This window comes from Anarrhichthys ocellatus, unplaced genomic scaffold (genome assembly GCF_004355925.1).
Source record: "Anarrhichthys ocellatus isolate YVR2014 unplaced genomic scaffold, GSC_Weel_1.0 scaffold3, whole genome shotgun sequence".
Classification (NCBI taxonomy): domain Eukaryota; kingdom Metazoa; phylum Chordata; class Actinopteri; order Perciformes; family Anarhichadidae; genus Anarrhichthys; species Anarrhichthys ocellatus.
In genome coordinates, this window is record NW_022280033.1 from 12,685,714 (window position 1) to 12,697,079 (window position 11,366).

The following is an 11,366-nucleotide window of genomic DNA, read 5'->3' on the forward strand; positions in this document are numbered from 1 at the left end:
AAAGCTATATAAAAACAAGTCAAAATAAAAAATAAAAACTATTTATAAATAATTAAAAGCAGGTCCAGTCTGGTATTACAACACTGCCACAGGGATGGATTAGTGATGACAAATCTATTTTCTTTGAGAGACTCCATAAATGCTGCCAATTGAGACTTTCTATTATCACAATTTTTGATTTCTGCCCTGAAATGTATCACTATGTCTTTTGCCACGTCTTTTCTGAATGAGAGCATTGCTCATTAGTTTATGGCACTGGGCCTTTGTAAATGACACATCCAGACCTGGAGGACAGGAATCTGATTACGATGACGCTCTGTGGGAGCTACAGGCGACCTGGTCTGCTGTTGTAGGGCAAAGCTTCTCTTCCTCTTTCCTCATGTCATGTTTTTGCAAACGTTACACATGGGAATGAGACCCGCTTACATTCATCTCAGCAGTGATGGCATCTATATTAAGATGACAAATTTGTTGCTGTCACCTGATGAGGGACTGGGACTGCATGTCAAGACGCAGGTAAAGTCAGGAAGACAGTGATTTGTGGCCAAGCTGCATATCTCTTGCTCTCACGCGCTCTTTTTCTCAAAACACACACAGGCACATGCTTATATTTGTCAGCTATTTTTAGATTTCGAGGGAAAGAAACAAGAAAATGAAGAATTTCCCCAAATTTCCCCAAAATGGCAAGTGATGTATGTTAGCATTTAGATAGAAAGCTCCATGATTACAAGCCATTTTTTCTGGTAATTGTTATTCCTCCCTCACTCGCTAGCTTATCCTTAGTGTATGATATTCCTCCAGGGCAGTTCTCTGCTCTCAGGCCAGATTACTACCAAGGCGAGCTACAGACGTGCACAGAGCTCCAGATTCGATTTCAGATAAGGAAAATATCAGGGCATCCAGAGGGCAAAATGCTTCAATGCAGACAGATTTCATTTATCTGAGAAGTGTGAAAGCAGGGATAATGGGGAGGGACAAAGTCAACCATGTAATATACTTCTATGGAGCCGTGTTTATGCATAGGCAAGAGAGAAGAAATGAGAGAACAAGAGGGGGTAGCGTAGGAGGTAGATGGAGGCAGATAGTGTTATGAATTTCATATTAAGATTTTATCATTTAGAGCGTGTAGCTAGCAGAAGGCATCCAGCCTTCGCCTGTGTAATCTGCTTGAAGCTGTATCCTACATGGCAGCCGCTCAATGTGCACGCTCTCTGCAGTGTGAGGTGACTACAGGCACTCGTCCATATTGTGTGCACATTATTTATATGTCCCCAGTAATAAATAATGAGCCCCCTGGTTAATTAGAAATCAAAATATCAACTGTTTGTTGTTAGTTACACAGAATGGCTCGAGTCTGGGGTTGTATGAGGGGTGTAACTGGGCACCAGTTACACATGGTTCACTCTGAGTCAGTGAGTGACATGGTGAGAGTTTGACGCAGGCTCTGACTGGGGAATGGACTGTGTTTCCGCCCACGCAGCCAGACATCTTTCCTGGTTACCTTGGTGCCTGAGCCGCATCACGTACCATGCTAAGTGTTGGATTTTCATTAAGGCCGTGCGGATGACTGTTCCTGGAAAATAAGTTGAACGTGGTCCTGCGGGGGGACTCGAGAAACAGCTACAAAGCAGCGCAGCAGTGCCTTGAAGCAGCCACATTAAAAGAAGTCCTCACACAGCAGTGTTCTCGGGTCCCCGAGAGGGACCTCATTTAATGAGGGCACAGGCATGTGTACATTTTGAAGCAGCTCTGTATTTGCCTCCTCCATATCCACTTGTACAGTACACCTTTATACTCCTGCATTAGCCCCCACCTGTGCCTTTGTGTCGCTCTCTCAAAGGCAGCCTTTCATTTTACACCGGATAGCTTTTCTGGGCCGGTGCACCAAACTAGCAATTGCCCTGTCACTCCTCACTCATTCCCAAGCCTTTTTGTGAAAATTTCTTTTTTTTTTATTGTTAGACACAAAACCTGGACGTTTAACTGTATTCATTCCTCTGACTTTCCTCCTCAGTAACAATGAAATCCAGTGCTCTGTTGAGGACATACGCATTAACAAAGGTGATTCTGGACAGATTGAATCCACCAGACTGTCGGCATTTAAAAAAAATGAAATGTCGTAACCAGTCGACTTTTGGCATGTGTGTGTTTCTGTGTGAAACTATGCTTGTATGTTTCTACACTGTGCGCTGTGAGTGTACCAGGTGTGTGAAGCTGCCTCCCAGCGCCTTGTTAGACTGTCTGTGCAGTGACTTAAGCCTTGAGGAAGATGTATGGCAAGACAGAAACATGTGGGTACCAGGGGAGGAGATGGAGAGCCTCCGACCATTCTTTTTTTAATGACACTCTGATACTCTGCCTGAGGTCCAGTTGCAGCAACAGCTGCTTCGTTTTAAATAAAGCAAAGCCTCTCTCCCAAAAGGGACAGTGTCTCATAACTTGGCAAGTGAAAACAGCTGTCCACCACGGCCAGTTTATCACTATGGTATACACAAGCAGAAAAAAACACCAAACAGAAAGGAGGAGACACCAATTACTCTGAGTTAATTGCCTTTGAGAAATGCCTGCATCTTCTTTTGCATGAATTTCTCAGGCGCTCTGAAGAATCTCACTACAGAATGCCCTCAGTGGCCTGCTCAAATGCCTCAGGTAATTACTGACAGTTTTGAATAATAAAGATGGTGGTTATGGTTAGTTTAGTGACCTCATGTTTTGATGTTCTTTAGAGTGAGGTTGTTGGAGTCACAAAAAGTCATGATTGTTGTTGAGAGAATAGATTGTTTGTCAAAAAAATATGACAATGCAGTTTCAGTGCTTTAAAGTAGGCTTATACTAACAATTTCTAGATAGTTTTTAAAACTTGTGTATCTCAACTGTGCCTATTATTTTCCCAAATTATATGTTTTTGTATTTTTCTTCTCCATAAGTAATAGCGGCACAGCATATTAACGTTCAAACAGGTCAATGGTCTGTGATGTCCAGAAGTGAGGAATTTCAAACAGAATTCTTTGGTACAACGCTTCACTATTATGACAAGACTTTATTTTGTATGGGAACAGATTAATGCAGTGCTCAGAAACACTCAGTTGACAATATTTCAGTAACAAGCAGTTGCTCTTTTGCATATATTTTTTTGTTTGTTTATTGACTGATGTTTTTTGGAAGTTCCTGTTTTGAAGCTTTGTTTATCTATTTACGGAGAATTGCAGGATCTGATGTAAATCCTTTTCAGCGAGGTAACAGCAGAGAGTTGTCCCCTATTCCCTACTCACTCAGTCTCGTTGGAAATCTGATGTGCCACCATAAAGCCCCACGTCAGAGCTTGTATTTAATTGTTAAAAAGCCCAGGTAGTAAAAATGTCTCAAAAGATTTTAAGATGATCAGCATATGAATACATATAAATCATTCACTGTATGTTACACAGTTGTACTGTGATAGCGATAACGTCATTCCATTCCATTGCCTTGCTGTAGTCTGTGTCTGTGTGAGTCCATGATGTTGACAGCTTGGCAGACCAGCAGTAGGAAGAGTGTGGGCGAAGGCCAGGCAATACACTGAGCTGAACCCACAGTCTTAAAGGCCCACACGCCTTCATTATTCAGTTGGAATCTATTGAGCATCTGGGACTAAATTATTCATCAACATCGACCTAGTTCCAGGGTGCTAAGTTAGATACTTGGATGTCATCAAGAGTTCTGATAAGAGCTGCTGCTGCGGTGTCATAGCTGCCATGGGTAGATTCCTGCCGTGTCTAACCACGAGTCGCTTCTATCTGCCGTCCCATCGCCTCCCTCTCTCCCCCTCTCTCTCTCACTGGCACACTAATGATGTGTTGCTGCAAGAGTGAGGCTTAGGACAACAAACTCCTCCCAATTAGTCTGTGCAGACTGCAACTCTGGTCAGGTCTGGACACTAGCGGGGCACTATCGTAAATCAGGGCCAGCATGAGAAATAATGGCACACGGTTCGAACAGCAACATATAGAGAATACTGATTCCCCTGCTTTTAGAGGCAGTTGGAGCTTTGGCTTCAAGGGCCAATTACAGACAAGATATATGTAACACCTATAGCATTGGCTTCAAGTGGAGTCCTAGAGTAACCTTGATATGATTTATCCGGGATTATCATGAGATAATATAAAAACATGAGGACAATATTAAGAACAGTATGAAACATCATGTAGCAGTTAGTGGTTTTTTTTCTGGCATTGCACTGCCCTTCTGGTTAGATACATGAAAACAAAAAAGTAGAAAAATGGTGCTCTGATTTTTATTTTCATAAACAATATGATTCTAAAACCTGCTCTGTTGGCATTTAAAGTGGGATAAGAATAAAAGATCATTTCAAGCACTATGATAGATAACATTCTACATGTTGGAAAAAAATAAGACCTTTGTGCAGTCCACCTCTATCAGTGATTTCTCCCTTGTATGGTCCGAAAATAGTGACAGACCGCAGGGAACGGTTATTCAGTAGGGCGCTTACATGTAATGGCTTGTGTGCAGTATGAGCAAATGAGCTGTGGAAATGAAGGATCAGACGCAGAGAAAGATAAGAAGTTAAGAGGCAGAATCTGCAGGTTTGCTTGCAGTTTAGTAGACAGAAAGTTTTTTTTTTATGTGTTGCGATAGCGTGGAGCAAAGCCATTTGCTATTAGATTTTTCAATCAACCCAGAATCGACTGGCTGATAATAGCGCAGCATTTTTTGCATTCTGAAAAAGTATTGGGATTTACACCAAGTCTCGATAAGCAACAGAATACAGACATTGAGTTAAAAAAAAACATCAATTGTATTATTGTTACAGATCAGCTATATAACAAGAGAGAGAGAGATTTGGAAAACAAGAGCTTATATTGGACAAAAACAGGGCTTACGAGGGGGGAATAGAAAAGGAGAGAGGCAAAAGAAAATAGCAAGCATCCTCAGTGGAATACATTACCGGGACAGCAGAGGCATGGTTCGGATAAACCCTTCAGATGCCTTCAGTGTCCTCCTGACTTTCAGCTCGTCTCCAAAGAGACATGTTTTGTGCCAGAGAGCATTCATCAAATTAGACCAGAGAGAAAACAATGTGAAAACCCACGGCTCTCCGTAGAGACATGCCGACAGGTTATCACAGAGAAGGTGTCTCTTGCTCTCGAGCACCGGGTTAGCTGCACACAGCCTCCTCTCTGAAGAGCAGTCCTCCCCCTCCTCTCTCTCCCTGCCAAGACTAAGAGGGGAAAACATGCGATCAGGGCAGACGTGTACAAATGTAGAGCATTAAAGCAAAGCCACCTACTCCATACAGTAGATATTAGAAAGCGGTGTTGGACACTGTGTAGTTTACATTAGTAGGGAACAGATCAGTGTTTGCAGGGTTGTAGATAACCTGGCGTCTAGCAGAATGACACTGCTGACTAGGCTTTCGTGAGCTTGCATGTAGACCACGGCTTCGCCGGGACATCTCATTAAGGAGGACTATTATCAATCGTCAGAGATCGAAAACCGCCGTGACAGTGCTAAAGAAAGCACCAGGGCGCCTTTGGCTGAGTCAGGTTGGAATTTCCTGGTCCACATCCCCTTTGATGGTTCAATCAGTGCATGAGCCAAGGTCAGTCAATAACTTTACTCCGCTATAAAGTCGAACAAGATTTATTCTTCTTCTCTTGTCTTTGTATCTAAAATTCCCCCGACACATAAAGAATTTGAAAGGACACTGTACCTGGAAACTATGAACATGTTCATACATTTTGTATGAACACTAAAAGCAGGTTTCTCTCTCCAGTATCTCTTTTTCCTCCATTATTGTGTGTTTCATACTCCCAACTGTCTCCCCAGGTTTCCTCAGTACATCTCATAGGAGTGTGCTCTCTGCTGCTCTGAGCAGGCAGATAAATGAGCTGTGCTTTAGGTTCACCATGGCTTCAGCACTTTACCGCTAGATTAATGAGGCTTTGCAAGCCCAGGGCCTTTGCTTTTAGCATTTTGGAAGTACCTTCATAAAATGAACTACAGGTACATCTTGTTTATTCGCTTATCTATTGGAGCATCTTTCCTGTGGGCATGATGCTCTACGCATCAGTAAACCTGACTCTGCTGAGCTAATGAACTCTCCCAAACACATACAGTATTTCTGGAAAACGTAAAAAAAAAAGGTGCCATTTAGATCAGGAAACCTCTTTTATTTTTAACTCAAAATCACCACATGCATAGCCTGTGTTATTTCTCCTTTAAAAGAAAAGATATCCAAAGATGCCAGTGTCCTTTCCAGACATCCCACCCAAGCTACCAGTCAGTTTTCATCACAGTGGCTAAATTGCATGGTAAGCCCCTCACATAGCCCACATTGAATTGTCACGGCTGAAAAAGAAGTCAAGCATTGGAGGAGGACACCGTGAATTGGTAATGTTATTGGATTTCAACCAGGTCATGACCACATCAAAATGTTGACCTACACACTAATCCTGGCTGGCAGACTGACGCCCAGTAACATGCAAATTCATTTTAGCCTTGATTCATAGGCTTACATCCACTATACACACAATATTAATTTAAAGGTAAAGCATAGGGTTGATATTTTGATAAGATCTAAGAAGGATTGGACTTAGAAGTGGCTTACAGGCACAATTGAGCTACACTTACACAGAACTGCACACAGCCTTTGTCCTTGGAGGGTGAAATGACATTTCTTTATGGCGGTGCTATGACAGTTATGCATCATGGTTCCCTGTTGCTTGTTTGAAAATCTCAATCAAGGTGCAGTGCCACATTTCACATTTCAGTTCCTTACAGTTATTTCAGAATGTCTGTGTAATGCAGAGTTTTAAAGGGCAGAATGATTTTTTTACAGAATTTAAGCTTTGAATTGCAGATTCATCTCATAAAAGACTGGATACAATGTCTGGACCTTTTAATCATAAAATCAAAGATTCTCCGTTAAAGAGATAAACAAATATCCATTTTCGTTATTGCATTTTGCTGTGGTGATGAAGTTGAAGGCCTCAGGCTGTAGCTGTCTGACCTGAATGAGGAAACAAACATGGAAATATGAATGGGCATACACCTCCACTCAAGTTATTCTATAGGGAGTTAACCTACATCTAGTATACCCACATCACATTGCTTCCTCCTCTCTGCTTGCAAATAAATCTGAAGGACAGAGTTGAAAAGAGAGAGAGAGAGAGAGAGAGAGTGAGAGAGAATGAGCATGAGCATGGTAAGGTGGGAAGAAGAGAGAGGGAGTATTGATTACTTGATTCCCGTACCTCTGCCAGTGAGTGCAGAGTGTCAAGATCTCCCGCCAGGAAAAACAAATCACAAGGCTGAAGTGATGGATGTGGCACTCCAGGATCCGGCAGTTTTGCCATCTGGATGGCCGACACTGTATATCAGCCTCATGCACAGCAAATTAAATATACATTTGGTCGGCTTCCCCGGGCCTCACCCAGCACAGATGCACCAAAAACAGCCCTCCGACCACAACTCCCTTAATGGGTTTGATCTATCATTTTCAGGTCTATTATGTAAAGATGATGTTGGTCCGTGTCCAGAATGTCCAAATGATGTTACAGTCACAATAAAATTGCATTATATGAAGCCAAATGGATGTTAAGCAAATGACATCACCTTTAATTTCCTTAAGATGAGTCAATACTAATTCAACTTGCAGATATAGTTTGATGGACAGTCAAACATCAGTGAAATAATGGCACAAATTGAATAAAACCCCAGGTCCATCTTCAATTTTGCGGCTTAATGCATTTCTCACCCCTTCTCTTTTTTTTATTTTGTGGCTGTCATACACATCCATACCAGAGAGTATGACAATGTAAGTGCAGTAAATGTTGTCAGTCTTGCATTAGAGGTTTTAAAAGTATTAGTACAAAGAGGGTAAGTAGAGGTGCAAGGCTAAATGTATAGCAGCAGGTTATTCTGCTTAGCAGCGCTCCATAACCGAAAATCTAACCCGGCCCTGAAGAGGCTGCCATGCTTAAATGAAATGACCTTTAACGCAGAGCTGATCAAATGGCTTGAAGCAAGACTATAAAAGAACATTGCAGTATAATGTTTTACAGTATACTTTGTTTCTGGTCTTTTGTTTGCCCTTTCCCATTTTTCAAGAGGGTCAAATGTGTTGTGTTGGTTGGGTGATGACGTGCATTGAAAGTAGTCTAAAATGGATTTTGGTGTGAATAATTAAACACCTCTGTAGAGTATATGCAATGATTTTTTATTTATTTGCTCATTTTGAAAAAGAGATACTGAATCACATCGAAATTAATTATATTGATTAAAGCTCTGCTGCTCTGCCCTTTGTTTTCCAATCTCTTGCTTTAAGCTTTCATGGCTGCTTGTCTTCTAAATGTCAAGAGGTGTTCTGTGATGGCTCTTAACAATCCGTTGAAGGGCCATGCAAAGCCACACACTGCGGCACAAACTGAGCATGCAAGTTGACAATTGTGCTGTGAACTTTAGCCTCCACTGTTCCTCAATAATCAGATCTCATTTTCTGTAAGGATAGTGTTGCCTGGAAAGCAGTGCAGCAGCTGCTACAGCGCAAGGCAGCGTGTGACCGTGTTGACAGATAAATCCAGCAGCCAAACAGTGTCGCTGTCTGGATTCACATCTCATCTGCCCCGCTGTCCTCAAGCTAACCCTCTGGAAACACCATTACTGGTAGCTCTGAGTGGGAGCCATCTTACCCCGTTGATGCAGCTAAGTATTTCATGCCCTCACCGCTCTACTGTGTGCTTCTCTCTTTTCAGACAACCGACGACTTGCTGGTGGCATCAGCCGAGTGTCCGAGCGATGATGAAGACATTGATCCCTGTGAGCCGAGCTCAGGTGGGTTAGGTTAGTCATCTCTTTTTATTCTACTTCTCTCTGGGTGTGTCACCGTGTCTCTGTGTGTCATAGTCCGCCCCCACCAAGACACTCTAGGCTAACGCACACTGTTTAAATGAGCAGAGTGGAGCTTCAGTTAGGGCTTGAACACTTCTCAGAGGCAGAGTTACTCTTCTTCTGGCTACCGCCGACCACATAATACAGCAAGCCAGAGGCTATCCATTAGGTCTGTCTGGGAAGCTTCCATCCTGCCACAGAGTATGATTTTACTGGTTCTTATATTTCAATGTTCAGGAACAATATAAATGCAGTAAAACTTTTTTTTTATTTTTTAAATCTGAAGGGCCTTCGGCTGCAATTGACTATCTAAACATGGAAGGTCCGCTGGGCTAACATTTTAACTACAATTGCTTAAAGCAATAGTTTAAAATTTTAAAATATGCTTTATTTTACAATTTTGATAAAATCAACATCACTCTCATATTTGTGCACTACATATGATGTTACAGTCAGCAGCCGGTTAGCTTAGCTTAACATAAACATTGGAAACCATCTTTCCTGGCTCTGTACAAAGGCAACAAAGTGCGCTAACTACCACCTCTGAAGCTCAATAATTAAAACATTATTTACTTACCTTTTTTTTTAATTGGTGTACTTTTGAACAGCGGCAGGCTAGCTGTTAGCCCCTGATTCCAGTCTTTATGCTAAGCTAAGCTAACTGGCTGCTGGTTGTAGAATCACTTACGACACAGATATGATATCAAAACTCTTAACAGTAACTTACAGCAACAACAAAAAAGTCCCAAATTTCTTTATTTTTCAAAATGTTCAACATAAGATGCAAATTTTTAGTTCGTACACTGATGAGTTTAGAGATATTAGCTTCCTCTTCTTTGGCTTTGAGATAGAACGCACCCAACACCAGTACTTTTAATCAGAACAGCTCTGTCACTGAGAATTGCACGCATAACTAGTAGTTCACACCTGGTTAAGGTGTTTTGTATGTGTCAAAGAAGCTGTTATTGCTGTGTTTTAATTGTGCACATATTTTTTCATCGTCAGCACATAGCATTTTCTGATGTACAGAGAGGTAAACCCAGAGAGGAGTGGGTGAAGTGTGTAGAGGGTTCCCACTGCTGTTTATTTCACAGCGAGCAGTGGGAGTTCATCCTGTTGTTTCCTATACTATTGTTCACGTTAGCTGCACATGACACCCCTTTGAGTTTATGATTGTGGCACAAATATATTTCTGTCCATAGTTGTTATTGTGTGTTCAAGACCCCTGATATGTTTAAACAAAAGGAAGCACTCCCTGTTCCCCTGGTTCTTATTAGCTTTACTCTGACAAATTAGGATTGTATATATGTCTGTTCCCTGCAATGCAGCCAAACTTTTAATCTCTTACCTTGCCACACACGGAAGGCAATTAAGTCTAACCCTTGCTCCCGCCTTTGAGTAGAAGGATTTTCAAATGCATTTTGAAGTGATGAGACGCACAGAGAACAATTAAGTCCAGACCCAAGGCCCCCCACTCCATCTAGATGTGCTATCGATCAGTATGTGGTCAAAAAACCTCCACTAAATTAATGTCTGCCCCACAGCAAAGACTATCAACTTTCTAGTCTGTCTCTCTTCCTGTTCTTTTGGCCTTCCACTCGCAATATTAGCTTTTGCTAACTCTCATACTGCACATTAGAGTGATACTCCCATTGGGCAGCATCACCATAGGTACTTCCAATGTACATCTGCTAACTCTGTCAAATGCCATTCACAGGAGATTGGTGTGCGCACTGATTCACACTAGCAGCTTGCATTATGATATTTTTTGACAAGGGCATCTGCCAAAACATCAGTCGCGAACTGTGTGATGCTCGGGGACGCACACTCCCCGAGCAAAGTATCCCACTCCTTCTGTGATTACTGAAGGGGATTTGACACCAGAGCTGTGGGCTCCCAGGGTGGCAGCTGTCTAACACCGTATCCTGATTAATATCTACATTCAGAACGATTCACACGCTCTGCCAAGCACTCACCAACTCTCAGACGGGTTTGCTGTGCATGAAGAACTGGATCCACTGTCGTTGATAAAGGGACCACTTTCTCATATTACTGTTCAACCAACTCCTTTTAATGACACAAATAATATATCATTTTTCAGCCAGCACTTTGCCAGTCTGTTCCGTCTGTTCAACTCAAAAGCAGACGGCAGAAGTGCACGTGCTGTCTTGATATCTCTGTTTCTCTCAACCTTGTGCTCAGACTTCACAGCACATGTATACCGTACGATAATGTTGGCGCATAAGTGATCCCAAGAGGTGAGCTTTGAAGCAGACTATTATGTGAGCTATCTGTGGCCCAAGGTCAGCTCTAGATCTTCCCATGTATCATCTGGAGTCCCACAGCAGTCCCCATCAGCAGTGGAGTGACATCAATCGGGTAAACTTTATTTCTCTTACCTCTGGACACCATGGAATGCCTGTGGCACCAGCAGAGCTCAGATTAGATCTTACTGCAGCAAATTGAATCGCCCCCCCCCC

General features: G+C 42.2%; 1 protein-coding gene across 7 annotated transcripts in view; it reads left to right on the forward strand.

Annotated features, from left to right (window-relative positions):
* LOC116378737 (neurexin-1a) overlaps positions 1-11,366 on the forward strand; it is a 236,807-nt gene that overhangs the window by 214,031 nt on the left and 11,410 nt on the right. For 4 of the 7 annotated variants that reach the window (XM_031840655.1, XM_031840674.1, XM_031840662.1 and 1 more), the window contains one exon: positions 8,751-8,838. In XM_031840655.1, coding sequence (XP_031696515.1) covers positions 8,751-8,838 — 88 coding nt within the window. The remainder of the gene's footprint in view (positions 1-8,750; positions 8,839-11,366) is intronic. The other 3 variants (XM_031840694.1, XM_031840668.1, XM_031840687.1) reach the window with 1 other exon arrangement.